Source organism: Drosophila serrata, unplaced genomic scaffold, assembly GCF_035046125.1.
Source record: "Drosophila serrata isolate PLE 108 unplaced genomic scaffold, ASM3504612v1 contig_184, whole genome shotgun sequence".
Lineage (NCBI taxonomy): Eukaryota > Metazoa > Arthropoda > Insecta > Diptera > Drosophilidae > Drosophila > Drosophila serrata.
Window position 1 is genome coordinate 7,447,549 of NW_028257082.1, and position 15,985 is coordinate 7,463,533.

The 15,985-nt window shown below is 38.1% G+C and overlaps 1 protein-coding gene across 29 annotated transcripts in view; it reads right to left on the reverse strand.

Annotated features, from left to right (window-relative positions):
- sona (sol narae metalloprotease) overlaps window positions 1-15,985 on the reverse strand; it is a 50,767-nt gene that overhangs the window by 23,980 nt on the left and 10,802 nt on the right. For all 29 annotated transcript variants that reach the window (XM_020948600.2, XM_086828704.1, XM_020948579.2 and 26 more), the window contains exons 3-4: window positions 13,546-14,010; window positions 3,002-3,097 (exon numbers count right to left, since the gene is read on the reverse strand). In XM_020948600.2, the coding sequence (XP_020804259.2) occupies window positions 3,002-3,097; window positions 13,546-14,010 (561 nt within the window). The remainder of the gene's footprint in view (window positions 1-3,001; window positions 3,098-13,545; window positions 14,011-15,985) is intronic.

Consider the following 15,985-nt stretch of genomic DNA (forward strand, 5'->3'; position numbering starts at 1 on the left):
TTGAGCTCGTTTCGTTTTTGATAAATTCCCAGACGAAAGATCCGAGGGTCCGAGGGAGGGAGGGAGCGATCTACACCTGTAATTGGCCTAAACAATTAGCCATCTCCTGAATGGTTGTCATCAATTTTTGGAGCTATTCGCAAGGCTTATAGACTTTGATTACCTGAGAGTGTAATTGGCCATGAAATTAATATTCGCATGTAAATGTTTCCCCCCCCCCCCCTCCGCGGGCGATAATGAGTCAATGTCAACACAACACTTTGATTGAGTCCAAATTAGATACATTACCTCGATTGGCAGTGGGTGGCAAGCACACACATTAAAAAGTACATAAAGTAGATACTCAGGTTCAGGTCACTTTGGGCCATTCAAGACAACGACCTTCAACTTCTGACATGTACAAAACATATTAAATCAAATTCGATTTGTGTGCCGCTTCGTTTCCCACACACAGATCTCGGCAGCTATCAAAATGATGAATAACTTTTAGGTTGCATCGTTTTTTTTTTGTTTTTAAGTAGTGTGGGAATCGTTTTGGTCAAAACTCATGAAGAACCTTTAAATTCCAAGCTCAGTAATGAAGTTAATTCATCGAATATATCCCACAATTCCTTGGAAAATAACAACAAACATTCGAATATCTGATGGAATAGTGCGTGCAAGTCCATAGTTAAGTAAGCTGTAATTAAATTAAATCGCTGACGGGCTTGAAATTTCCTTTGAACGCGTTTTGCAATGGCCCACAAGCAAGTTCGTGTCTTAAGTCTTTCGTATAAAGATTTTGATCACCGCCAAAAATCTCTCCCAACCCCCACTGTAACAAAATATTTAAAATATTTCCATCAAGTTGTGCCAGAGGCAACAATTACCTTAAGTAAGTCGCACATTTTTATGGTGGAAATACTCTTTTTGGCTTAAACCTAATTAAATGGCCATAAATAAGGACCGTTAAGTCGGTTCAGAGGAGACTGTTGCTGCTTCAGCTGCAACTGCAACTTAATTTGTCGGCATTGTTTGTTTCAGTTTAATGGCAAATGGCCAGAAGTCTTACATAACTTGGCCATCTTCTGGCGTTGGCGTTGACTTCTTGTTAATTACAACGTGGCAGCACCATCTCGATACGAGATGTTTGAGAGCCCGTCCGTTTAAGGTCACAGCCAAGCCGGAAGATGCAGCATCATCGGTTTTTGGACAGCGGCCAATGTCCAGATGGTGGTGGTGGCAAGACACAGCTGCGTTTTTGAGGCTTCGGGCAATTGCGAAACTTTTCGCCGGCTTTGCACCTCGAAATGTCAGCGAGCAGCAAACATTTTTCATGCTCACATGTGTGCCGTATATTTTCTACATATTATTTATGAATTTTTGTGTCTTGTGTGTCTGTTTGTTTGACTGTCAGTGCAACAGCATCGGCGGCAGTGGCAGCGGCGCACTTGGCCATAACAAGTCGGTCAAGTCAGACCGGGCCGCCAGACATTGTTGTTTGACCTTTTATTGGCTCTTGCCTGTAATTATTATCAAAAATACATTTTTTTCCCCCCCTATCCTCCATTTTTTGTTTTACAAATTAAATCCAAGCAGACGTCGTCGATGCCCAAAAAAAATGAAGAAAATTGCCAAAAATATATAATAAAAATAAAGAGAAGGGGCGGGCAGTAACATAGAGGCCCCAAGACTTTTGTCTACGATGCTTGCTTATTGACCTTATTGTCTGCCAATATTTGTTGGCCATTTTACGATTCCATGATTATTGGTTTCTCCGTTTGATTATTAATTTAACCGAATTGTGACATTTGCTTGTGCAATTCTCCATGCAGGCGAACCTCAAAAGGTTTCCTCTTGGTTCTTTTCCCACCAGCTCTGAACCGATCGCGATTACGATAACCAACCATGAAAGAGAAAAGATCCCACACACAATGGCCGGTAATTAAGGCAGACTTCCTCCCTGCCAAAATATAATAAAAACTCGTTCCTGCCTCACATATTGAGAGTTCCATTTCCGCTCGCGTAATGTTAATGGCCAATTGTCTTATAATTAAACGGCACCAGAACTTATCTGATGCTAGTTTAATACCAGAAACAATATAAAAAATTGCATATTAAATAAGAGCATAAAGAGAACTACTGCGAATTAAGGCGACCTTCAGCTGGGGCGGTGAGGAAATGCCTCAATTATGGCCAAAAGGTGAAGTAAATACACCTTTTTTTTTAGTTGAAAAAATATTATCTTAGTGCTGCGTTTAGAGGCTGAGCCTCAAGTTATTTGCTGTTGATTCTAAAGCATATCGAAATATTTAAAAGATTGTTCTAACAAACATGAGCATTTATGGTCTAATGCCATATATCTTGGCATTATCGCCCATACGCCATCACAATTTTTGTACTACTGTCAAATTGGCCCAAGGTGGTGGCCACCGCAAATAAAAAACTAGACTTTGAGGATATCTAGGCTTTACAAAAAATCAAAATAAATACAATATTCTATTGTTGGAGTGCTCTGGGATATCCATTAGTCGACCCTGACTATTTTTTGTTGCTTTTCAAAAGCCGGCAATTTACATTTACAGCTGTCGATTGGCCTGAACGTTTTTACGGCGATAAATTAATGCTTAATCAGCAGAAATTGTCTAAATCCGCAAATTATCCGCACTCGTTCTGAATATGCAACCAAACGGGCGTTTAATTGTAATGCCCGCCTCGCAGACACAGAAATTGAAATGTGCGACAGCAGCTAACATGGCCAACATGTCCAGCCTAAGTTCTGGCTCCAAAAGTGACCACAACAATGGCCGTCTGTCATAACAAAAAAAGCAACAAGAACACAGAACAAGAACATAAAGAAATCTATATATTTATATAAAAAAATGGTAACAGAACAAGCATTAATGGCTTGCGCTAATTGAAATTCTTGTGGCACGTTCATTGATTGCACTAAACAGAGTGAGTGACCTTGTCAGGCGTGCGGAGGCGGTTATATATAATTAATTGATCTGCAGAAACTTACCATTATCAAATCACCAGTTTTGACGTGGCGCCGCATCAAGATTGCAGCCATATTTTCCTCATCCTGGAAAACCTCGCCCACATCGTTTTTGTGGTGCTGAAAAGTGAATAGAAAAATAGAAAATAAATCAATAACTTAGTTTTATAAATCGGAAATAAATTCAGAACTGTTTTAGATAATATACTATAGCAAAATAAACTTAAATAATTTACTACTGAACTATAAAATATATTATTATTGCGATGTATTTATTGATTTAATTTGCACTAATTATTTAAGGGGGTAGACCACCCTGACATTTTTTAAAAATCGAATTTTTTTTTTTTAATCAATCTTGATGCTGATATTCTTACGGTCATTTTAAGACATCGGGCTTAAAAATATCTCGTTACTTGTGGATTCTACAGCCATTAGAAGTGAGCGCTGCCGGTATACCGTAGAGTACTTTCTTTATCTTCTTTTGCGTTTTTCTCAAAACAACGTTTTTTAAATCGGTATACATGATTTCTCAAAAACCGCCGGACCGATTCTCTTCAAATTTTTTACACAGCTTCTCTATAATGCCCTCTATGGCGTAGGATTTTTTCGATATGTTTTTTTGTTTTAAAGTTATAAATTTTTAAATGAAAAATTTTGTTAAAAAAAAAAAAAAAATTTTTCAAAGTGCTCCCATTTGCTCAAAAAAAATTATTTCCAAAAACGGCTACGTCATGCTATAGCCATACTTATATAGCTTATAAAAAATTTTTGTTTTTGAATTTCGGATAACAAATGTGGTGTGCAGCATGTACACCATCCGACCATTCCCTAAAAAAAATTCGTTTTTTGACTGGCTATATCTCCGAGGTTCGTAAATATTTTTTTTCTTTCAATAAGTATTTTTTAGTTTAACATATGTACTTTGATGTACTAATAAATAAAAAGTTGTATTCCCAATACCTTAGTCAAAATGAATTTTTAAAAAACCCTCCAATTTTCATGCGTTCAGGGTGGTCTACCCCCTTAAGTATTATTAAAAGCATCTTAAATATAATTAAATTTATTTACGAGTAACCATAAAATGTATTTATTGCCTATAAAAGCTAATAGTATATATTCTAGCCGTAATATATAATAGTAAATAAACATTACGAAATCAACTTTATGATAAAGTTCTTGGAATTATTACTTATAAGTTTATTTTAATCTAACTTAGTTAGTTTTTATTGTAAGTAATAATAATGTAATTATATAATTGGATTAAATTGAATAGTAAATATATAGTTCTATACCTAGTAAATTATTTAGTGATTTAAAGTTTATACATATACTAAACATTTAATTCAATTGCTTTGATTTATATTCTCCAATTCTAATTCCTTTATTAAATTACATTTAGATCTCTTTTTAATCGCAGATTATGACAGCTCGGCAATGAAATATAATTTGTTTGAAATGGCAATTAGACAGCCATTAAACATATTTTTTTATTAGCGGCTCCAAATTCCACAAATTCCACCAGATGTAAAACAAATACATGGCTAAAACTGCAGCTGGCCGTTACTAAAAATTTAAAGCAATTTTCGTTTTGTTTTTTTCGTATAACAAATGTATATACTGCGGCCACAACAGCGACTTTGTGAGTTGACCAAGACAAAACGCGTGGTTAGCGGGTAAATTTAATTAAATGCAACTTTTGGTTAAATGGACAAAAGGGGGCGGGAAGGTGGGAGGCAGGAGGCAGGAGGCAGGAGGCCGGAGGCTGGGAGGCACTTTGTGAGGAGCGTGGGGCGAAGCTGTAGCGGTAAACTGAGCTTTGATTTATGCTCTTGGCTGGCAAATGTGACGCCTCAGCATGCACGTCACTCATACGCCGTGTGAGCCACGGCAGACTTTAGACTGACCATGAAAAGAGCGCTGCTGTTGGCCCGGCTTAAAGCCTAAGCTTCTGACATTTGGTCAACTGCTCCAGTTACAATTCAGCTTTTTTCTCCAACTGACTCTGCGTTTAAATCCTGTGACATAGACATTCGTTTTGGGTTTGTTTCTTTTTATTCGCTACTTGCTGTTCGAATTCAAGGCAACCTCTGTATAAATACCCCGGGGGATATTGGTCTCAAATTAGCATAAATTATAAATTTCAACGTCTTATCTTCGGGCCCGCTTTGGTCAAACTAATTAAATTAATTGCCCCTGCGTAGTCTGACCATTCAATTCGATTCCATTCAATTGAATTGAGTTCTGTAATAAATATCGAAATAAATGTAATCTGACACTTGACATCGGCATCAGCACTTGGCATTGGACCGCGTCCGTGCCTCAAAAGCCTGTCGTGCCGGCACTCTATCAAATTACAGGCATAAATCATAACTGCTGCTGCCCCCGACCAAATATACAGTTACTAATCGCCATACGCCCGATCGGAGCAATAAATGGCACTACATATATGTACACTCGTTCATATCAAACTAAGTCAAGTGCCAAAAAAATCTTAAAACGTTCAACTTCAAAGCTGCAGAGCCATTGGCCTTTGGCTTGATGAGTGCTGATGTTTTGGCCAGAAGGCAATCTAGATATGTCTGCTATGATATAGTACAAATATGTAAATGTTAAATATCATTTTGAGCTTAGCCTGAAATTATCGGATAAAGGAACTAGTTATGGCAGTGCAAGAAGTACAAATAGCCTTGGTTTTTTATTTTTAATTCCAACTATAAGAATAATTTTGAGCTTAGGAGGGGGCAATTATTGGTTTTCTAAGAAGAGCAAATAATCTTGGTAATTTTACCTTTTCAGTGTATTATACTTATAGTCAGAAGCTTGTAACGCAATGAAGGAGACATTTCCGACCCCATAAATCTTGTATATTCTTGATCAACATCAACAGCTGAGTCGATCTAGTCATCGAAGGAGGAAAACAAAGTTTTTGATACATTTTTCCAAAATTTTATAAGGGTTTAAATCATTAAAATTTTAATTAAAATTATTGGATAAAAGAACCAGTTCTGGTTGTCTAAGAAGAGCAAAAAATATTGATTACTCTTATAACCATTTATGTATATAAGTTTAGGATTATACTAGACATTTTTAAATAAAAAACAATTAGGTAGGTTAAGTAGATAAAATATTTTACTTATTACATTTATTGCTATTCAGCACGGATCTGCAATTGTGGAAAAAAATTGAGCCAGAAAAATGTTAACCTTTAAAACGTTACAACAATGTAAAAATATTTCAAAGCAAATCTAAAATATATAAAAAGTTAATTTGCTTATTTTGTAATAAAGAAGTTGCCCTTTATCAAATTTGATTAAATGTATGAAATGTAGGAAGTTAACTTTTTGATCTTTATCTCAACTATGTAACCTTTAAGTAAGGCTATTGAATGTCAAGAAAAATACTAAACTATAATTGTGTGTACAAAATTACTCAGAATTTAAAATTTTCTTTGTTTAACAGAAAAAATAAGCAAAAGGATTTTTATTTTTAAATCTACTCTAAGCTGAACATTTTTAATTTTGTTATATATATTTTATAAGCTTTCTTTTAAAAATACCCAAAAAGTTTTACATTTAAAATATGTATTTTTTGCTTGAATAGTAGTCATTTAGATAACCAATACCCTTCTGTATTTACATATATTATAATAATTAAAACTTCGTTCTAATCACTATCAATAATATCTGTTCTTTTTTGAAAATTGACTTCCCAGAAAATGTTGCCCGAGCCTGAGCAATTATTTATCGCTCTGATCGAATTACTGAGCTGTCCAGAATGGGGCGGGGCTTTGGTTAGGTGACCGTCAAAAGCGTGTGGACACGCAGCAGCAACAACAAGGCACAAAAATTCATGTGCAGCAGGCATTTATGGCTTAATTTGTTGTTGCCAACGTTGTCGTTGTTGTATTTGCTAGTTGGACACGGCGACCTTGTGGAAAAATAAGTTCAAAGCAACAAGTGGCAAGTGGCGACCCCCACACACATTTTGCCGTGGATACGGGGGCTCACGTATTTCGGCTTCCATGAATCCAAATCCAAATCCAAAAGCTGAATCCAAATCCGAATCTGAATCCGAGTTCGAGTCTAAGACCGAGACCCGGCCGAGTTGTCAACGCTGCTTGGAGCCTGGCCAAGTGTTTTGGCCATATTGTATTTATGAACTGTCAGTTGGCCACTTATTGCACTGCACTTGCCTCTTGCTCTTGACTCCACTTTGCATGGACCAATTTCTGCATCTGTGTTGACAATTGCTGTTCTCATTTTGACTTATTTTGTTCTCTCTTGCGATTCCTCCCTCCCCGAATGCAATTTTAATTAGTTGACTTGCAAATTGTAAATTGTTAGCTGTCGCTGGCTTTTTTCTTCTACTTTTTCACGTTTTTGCTTCAATTCAATTCCATTTCAATTGGACCTAAGCTAACCATATATGTATTTTTTTATTTTTATTTATGGCGCCGTTAACTTTTTAATTACAAAATGGCTACAAGACATTATGCAGATCTCTTGACTGAGATTGGGCTTTGATCGGAATGTTTTTGTATCTCTTTAGGTTTGTCTTGTAAGCTTACGTAAGAAGTGAATTTCTGATGATAGCCCTCAGGGAGCTGATTATTGCTGATAATTTAATGGCTCAAAGTTCCGGTTTTTTTTTTAATATTAGAAATACTTTTACTTGACTTCAGGAGGTTGCAAAGAATCTCTAGAAAGCGTCAAGGAAATATATATAAGATCAATTTTTCAGGAAGAAACATTACCAATAAAGGTTGGTCCAATAAAGCCCAACCCTTCAATTGTCTCCCTTCATCACTTGGCCATTTAAATGGCTTAAAATGAAAGTAACAGCCTCGAGAGTTAACAACTTCCTGGCTGAAACATTTTAGGCGATTTTCTATCGCTCGTTTCTTTTTCTTTTGGCAATTTTGTTATGCAAATTAAACCGAAAAGTTGAAAGAAGAAAGACACAAATGACCCGAAGCGGCGGCGAACTTGGCAAAGTGAAAATTAGCCTCTGAACTCTCTTTCCTCTGTGGTTCAGTATCGAAGCGAGAAGAAGGTTAAGGCATTAGTCTCAGGCCCTTAACCCGCACAAGAAAATGTTAATTTGCCATTGTTTCGAGGCAAACGAAAGGAAAACCTCACCTGGAAGTCTTTGGGAATGCTTTCATAGTGGATATACGAATCTATATGTATTTGGTCGGAAGCCCACACGCTTTCAGTGAGTACGCACCGTAAATCCACGAGCCATTTAGCCAAGTTAACCGACACTTAACGCATTAGACATCGTGTGGGCGTCGCTTGTTTTTTTCTGTTGGTTCGTTCCATTTGTTAGTTTGTTTATTCGCCGATTTGTTTGGCATCGTTACGCATACGCCGCATTGGCCGCATTGGTAATAACTCTGGGACTTATCCATGCGTGAGTGTCTCGCTCGTCGGCTGATTTGCTTTGGCAGTTAGCTTGTTTATTACGCACCATTATGCATTGTATGTGGATTTGTTGTTTTTTTTTTGTTTGCAGTTCACCTTTGATTTCAAGACAATGCCAAGGCTGGATCTGGCCATTACTTGACCATTATTTGGCCAATTATGTGTCCCATTGATTTGTTTAGTGGCGGAACTAAGGTTGGTATCTGTTGGCCCCATTAGATAACTTGTGTGTTTGATGTTTCGATAAGGAGTAGTTCCTTGTTTTTGGACCCTAAAGGGAATGAGCAATGGCCAACTTGTTGTCGCTGCTACAAAGCAACAAGCCGCTCTCGGCGTTAACAATAACTGCAACATGGCAACATGAGCATGACAACAACAGCAGCAGCAGCAGCAGCAAGCACAGAAACTGTCAGGCCATGGCAACAACTTGGCGGCATTATGCAACCCGGTTGCAGCCACAAAGAAAGATAGAAAAAAAGAGAGGTAGTGACTGTGGGAGGGAGAGAGAGCCCGGACGAACTGCTTTCTAAGCCGCAAACAGTTTTTCCTGGCTACCCCTTAGTGTTTTTTCCTCGCTTTCCGCGGAATTTGCAACTTGCTTCGCCCGCGCATTTGAGCCAGAGAGAGAGAGAGCGAGGAGGACACAGTGAGCTAATTTCAAATTCATTCAGCTGCCAAATCGGTGGACTCATTAATCATGCTTCTGCACCACCACCGGCACCACCTGCACCACCTCCGACAACAGGCTGGAATCGTTTTGCAATGACAAGATACAATTTTGCGTCTTGTGAAATGAGTGCAACGTCGGTGCTTGGGCAGCTCAGCTGCGTGGCATGCAGCAAATGCTCTTACAGCTCACTTGTTGATTTTTTCTCTTTTAATTATGCACTTCGCGTTAGCACCCATCAAAAATGCATTTTGAAAACTTAATTAGTTTGCTTTCAATTTTTCTTCGACTGGTTTGTTTGTTGTTTTTCCGCTGCTCGGGGTGGAATCACTTATGCCCGCGTTCGTTGCCCAAGTCTTTCGTTTTGTGTGCTCCGATTTGATGGTGATTGTTGTGCCTCCGAGTACCGACCGGGAGCGCGCACAGGTAGCCAAGCCTTAGCCCAAAGGGGATTGTTCTGTTTTAGCCACAGTCATGAGCCGTGAGCAAAGTCTATAGATTGATATCGAAGTACCTTGGCAACATGGTGCAGTCATGGAAATCGGGATCATTTCCCCCTTTGCTTTGTGGGGAATTTAAGCAAAAGTGAACTGAGGAAATCCTTAACATTTGCATATATGTATGTCTGTATGTAAATATTTTTATTACATTTTTAAGGGGCCCCGGATTAACTGCACAAAAGAGAACTTAACAATGCATTGTTGTAAATAACTATTTAGCTGGCTTTTGATTGAATTTAAGTGTTATTATGGGTCGTAAAAGTGGGTCATAAAATGTAGGAGCATAAAAAACTTTATTAAGAACTTTATGAAATATTAATATTATGTTATGATATATTAATAACCCCGATTTGTTCCAAATTGTTTTAATAACATTTGCAGCATTATTTTCTATGTGAACCCTGTATATTTATTAAACTCTCCATTATTTTTCCAACCTTTTGTGACCACTAAAACCCGTTCAGCGTTTTGTTTGCCAAACACAACTTCTGGTACATAATTCCATTTTGTTGATATAGCGCGCCCCTTTTTGGCAGTATTTCCATTATGCCAGAGACCTGTGCGACTTTGTCTTATTTCGCCCCATTCCTGGCTGCACTGACCTTTGTGTGGAGCCCCTATCGCATTCATCATCGCATTGAATGCGGCAGTGGGAGTGCCGAGCAACGCCTTGTGTTTGCCTTTTAATTTCATGGCTTGCACTTGCACCGAGGCTCAGGATCCGAGTTGAGGGGGAATTAGTTTAAAAATTACCAAAAATTTCACCGCACGAATTAATTTTGTTTAAGTGGAAAATATATATTGCAATTTGTGACACCACAATATATTCTAATACCCTTGCGGCGAATTATAAGTTTTGTTAGAAGTTTGAAATGCATAAAAAGTATATATATTCTTGATCAGCATCAACATCCGAGTCGGTTGCCTCTCTATTTCTATTTCTCTGTCTCTCTCCCTCCATCTCTCTCTCTCTCTCTCTCTCTCTCTGTGCATCTCTTTAGATAGCTCATTCCCTCTACCTCCCTTATTGCATCTCTAGAGACAGCTCTTGCTCTCTCTCTCTCTTTCTCTGTTCTCTCTAACTTTCTCTGTTCTCTTTACGCGGTAACTATAAATAGAGGCAATGCAGTCGCTCCCACCTCAGTCTGTTCGCGGCCTCCCCGCTGTTCACATCTCCAGTGATAGTGGCAATGATAGTGCAAGTGCTCTTCGACCCCAAAAATATCTCCTGACTAATGCAAAACATCTGAATAATCAGGAAGAAGGAGGAGGGGATCCGACTTAGCTGTTATATGCATTTATTTTACAATTAATTCCCTAATTACTCCCCATTACTTAATTTTAATTTTAAATGGTAAAAGAATTTGTTATTGTATTAAGAATATCTACGAAAATATAGTCAAAGTTAACAATCTTTATTAATTTAAATAATTTCTTACGATAGATTCCTTTCTTCTTTTTTGAATTCAAATTATTAATGGACAATTGGAATTGAAAAACGCAACAATTTCCCTTGCTGGTTGTTTGGAACCCAAAAAACGGGGTCAGTTCTTTGGACATTCAGCTATCAATGGAAAATTATTTTTCGGTACTTTTGCGGTTGCCAAACAATAAGGCACAAACAAAAACTGAGATACAGAATGTCAGAAATTAGAATAAATGTTTTTTTCATGGCATTTTTCGGTTGACTGCCGATGGAAGGTCTCTGACAAAGTGCCGCCATTACCAAAAAAAAAGTATACGACATAGAAAACATTGAAATTGTTGTAGTTATGTGGTCTATATCTTGAGGCCATTTATTTGTGGCTAGAGTCCAAAAAACAGAAACAAAAATAATTGCCAAGTCACAAGACTGAATGAAGGGGGAAAATGCCTTGCGTGGGGGGGTTACCTAATCTTGGACAGAAAATATCAAGAAACTTTACCTGCAGCTTAGTTCATTTTAATTAAAAGTGAAGACTAAATCCCCAGCGAGTTGAAAGAAAAGTCAGACAAATCTTTCCGCATTTCGTACTACACTAGGCTTATGTTAAAACTAAAAATTATCACACATAAATCACAAAAAAGGCAAAAACAAGAAACAGAAAAACACAGAAAAACACCACACAAAGTTTGCCATAAGAGTTCGAGTTGCGAGTTCATTTCTTTTTCGGCTGTCGCCTGACATGACATTTCACTTTCATTTCCGAAGTGTTGTGTCTTGCATTTAAAATTATGCCATGTCCCCCACCACCACCCTTGGTCCAAGTAATAAACGCCGAATATAAAACTGGTAATTTAAAGTGCGATCAATTGATTGTATTCCATTGGAGGGAAGCACGCCCACAGAGCGGGTGCAAAAACCACACGAATAATGGGTAAACGGGGGAAATTAAATTATATATACAAACAAGCCCGGGAAGAAAGTGAACTTTATTTGTATTATGGCAAAACAGAGTCACGTTCATGGCTCGCCTCTTGGCTAACTGAATTTGATTGGAAGTTGTGGGTGAGAGAGTTAAATATTAATGAAATTGTGGTGATCGCATCACGAAATGAGTAATTGCATTTGCTTTATACTCGTAAATCGGGTATAGAAAACCCACAAAAAGAAAAGGTTAAGGCTTATTTGATATCTCTTTATAATTTCCCGTACGCCCTTGACTTTAAGCCGGATTTTCTTGCCTACACGTGATCATTTTCTCAGACACAACAAACAAATGCAATTAACTGCGAGCGCAGTCTACCTCTAATCTCTTTATCACATGGCCAATTAATTTTGATTAGATACGAGTGTGTGTATTATGCACACAAGTAAATAAATATTACAAGCAAGAGCAGTAACAACAATTACAAAAGGAGGCAGAGAGACAAAAGCCGTGCATGAGGTATTGTTAAATAAAAAGCAAACAGCAAACACCAAACAAAACGAAATATATAAAGGCCTAAAACGAAGCGCAGATAAAAGGCTGAAACAAAATATCTGCCTACCCCAAGCGGAAGTATGGCGAATCAACAAATCAGAAAACGTACAAAGGCAAAAGCTGTAATTTTTTGTACTTCTTTTTGTTGTGTTTTGTATATTACCCGACATCATGATGTAACCAATGAAAGTGCGGTAAAAGCAAAACGTATAAGGAAAATATGTGCAACAAAACGCCAATTTAGGGCAGGAAAATATATGTGACAGTAAATGAGACGGCCAATCAAAGTCGAAAACCCATTAAACATATGTTTACAAATATGGTTGCGAGGGAATGTTTTTAGTTATTGATAAAGAAATTAATAATAACCAGAAAGGAAGCTAATTGTGGGAGGCAGAAGTTTGTATACCCTTGCTAATAGCCATAGAATCAAGGGTTCGACGTATACCTTTAGAAAACCGAAAATATGTGTATTTCAGGTATACTTGATCTATATTTTGATGTGCTTATTTTTTTGGATAAATCATAGATTTTGAAATATCATAACTAAGCCAAAAATGCATTAATTTTAATTCGGAAAGCATTTCTGTGTTAGTTTTTATTACGTCAACAAATCTGCAGTCAGTTTAAAATACAAATTTTTGAAATTTTTTGACCATTTTAACGATGTAAAATTTTGAAAAATTGACTAAAGAATTTTTCTCCTCCAGACATGCCTAGATCGATTCTGCTGTTGATGCTGATCAAGAATATATATGGTTTATGGGGTTGGAAATGACTCCTTCATAGTGTTACAAGCTTATGACTAAATTTTTTTTATTATTTTAGTATTCTAAGAAAATTTTTAAAGAATGCTTTTAATATTGCAAAATTGACAACTTTACTTATAAAAACATAATATTCTAAGAAGATTAAATATATTTTAAGGCCCATTTACCATTTAAATATAAATAAAATATATAAAGTGTATAGATAAATATATATAACTAAGGTAGTGTATTATAAAATATATATTTCTAAAGCTCCCTGACTTAGTTTAAATATTAAAAAACAAATTGAATCTTAAACTCACCTTTTCATGCTGGATCTCCTGCAGGTCCAGGCCGTGGGTGGCATTGGGTTCACTGCCGACGCTCCACATGCGCAGCTGGTGGGGCGCGCCCTTGAAGAGTCCTTGGGTGGCGCGCAGCGAGAGATTGAGATGCTGGCCAAAGGCACTGAAGGAGACATTGTGGGCCTTGATGGAGCTGACATCTGGGCCAAGCAGGTGGTTACCGCCTCCTCCAACGGATGACGCCATGCTGGCCTGATGCTTCAGCTCACTGTAGTAGGCATTCTTGCTGAGATCCTTTTTCACATGATGCGGCGGCAGGACGACATTGAACTTAGGACCCTCGCCGATGCTGCGCCTCCGCCGCTGCCGCAGGCTGTGCTCATCGTGATGCAGCAGCTGGACAAGCTCATAGTGGGGCACTGCATCATAGTTGTCCACGTGGAAGACTGACTGCAGCTGCTCCGGCGACATTTGTTTGTGCAACTGTGGAGGAGAAGAAATCGAAGAAAACCAGGTTAGCGATCGCAGAGACAAGTTGCCCTGGGCAATGGCTGTAAATTGTAGCAATTGTCAGATGGATAATTGAAAAATTATCAATAATTCAATGCAATAATCGAGTGTTTGGCTCTCTCTTGAAAACGGTTCCATGCGTGGCATGGCTCGGTTCGTGTTTGCATTGGGCCCCTCAAGAGCTATCTGGAGATTAACGACTAAGCCAAGATCGGCTTGGGTTTGGTTCGCCTTTCGGCGCTGTGTATCTTCGCTAACTGGGTCAGGGTCAATCCGGCGTTTGATAGATTTACGGTCTGTGCAGACTCGCATGTCTCTTTTTTATAAGTATTTCCGAATCGAAAAACCAAATCGAATTGAATCGAACAAGAAGCAGAAAATAACACAAACACACACAGAGAGCTATCGGCAAAGCGATCTTAGCCAAGTTGCGTGTAAACCTTTTCTCTATAAATATATAATTGCGAATTTCAATTAAAATCAAATTAATTTTGTATTGTTATTAATTGACTTTTAATCCGCACTCCATTGTCGGTGCTCATAAATAGTTGTATTCTTCTTAAACACTGCCAGTGGGAATTCCACAATATCTATGAGTTTATAAATAAACTAGTTTGTGTTTAAATGGGTTTAAAAATTCATTCATTCATTCATTTATTTCTGTACTCCAAAACAAGGCTCGTAAATATTTCCTTAGTTGGCATATCATTCTACCATCAATCAATCTTGAAATTTTAAATTTTTGCTGGTTCTTTCATCGCATTTCCGTTTTATTTATCCGCCAAATCTGCATCTCACTTGCAATCCAATCAGCGGCAGCATCAACAAAGGAAAAAAAATGCACAAAAATAAGATTTGTTACAGGGTCAAGCGGCGAGTAGAATTTCCTTAAACAACGTTTGAAACGCTTGAGCAAAAAACACAAAAAACTCAGGCAACGAACTTGCTGCCAGCGGTGCTGCTGCAAGCCAGCCATTTAGGCAAATTTCTTGCATTTATTTCAACCGAAAATGGCCTAAAATGAGTCAGAAATGGTATTGCAGCAAATGACGACAACACCGGACAAGATACGACCAGAAAAAAAGAAACAAACCAAGAAGCCAAAAAGAAGTCCAAGACGAAGGCAAGGTAAGCAAGATTTTCAAAGCTGGCTTTTACAGTTTTACAGAGCTCGAGATGATGACACCTCCGGGCATAACAGTAAGCCCATAGCTTAATAATTCTTTTATAATCGAAATGCTGGCGGAAAGTTTAACTCAGGTGAACAAACGGCAGAGGAAAACCAGACTCGAGTCAGACTCACGCACACACGGCGGGACACGGGACAATGCCAAAGCGTTTTTACTTTCATTTGAAACGTGTTTTGACCACAGACAACACTCGCTCACATGGCCAGGAGCCGGGCAGACAGCGAGCCATCCAGCCAGCTGTTTGGGGTCGAATTGAGCAACTTTTGAATCGTCGTCGTCGCCCCATTGAAAGTGAAACTGAGGCTTGAGAAAGGAAAAACCGACAACCGAAAGAAAAAAGCTGCTCTTTCGATGAGGCGTTGCGAGTTTGCCACTCGAGTGCAATTGTGGCAGCTCAGTGCATCGCTAGGGCTCTTGGCCAACTCTATGTTTGGAAAGTTTTGCACCTGCAGCAAATTATCATTATTCTCGAATGCTTTCCTATCAGTATGCAAATCCCCCCTTGCTGGGTGACCACACCCAAACACCAATCAACACTTAGCTTGGCCCTTGTGGCCAATTAATTGCAATTAAAAACAAATGAGAAAAAAGCTACGATCAGCAATTACAAATTATGCAAAAAGGCGGCATCCAGTGAACAAGATCAGCAGCGGCGATTAAAGAACCAGGGTTGCCAAGGTTTAAGCCAGAAAACATCACCGAAAACCAAAAACAGTTTAAAGACCCAAAACAAGCTGGCCTAAACATTATGTAAATGA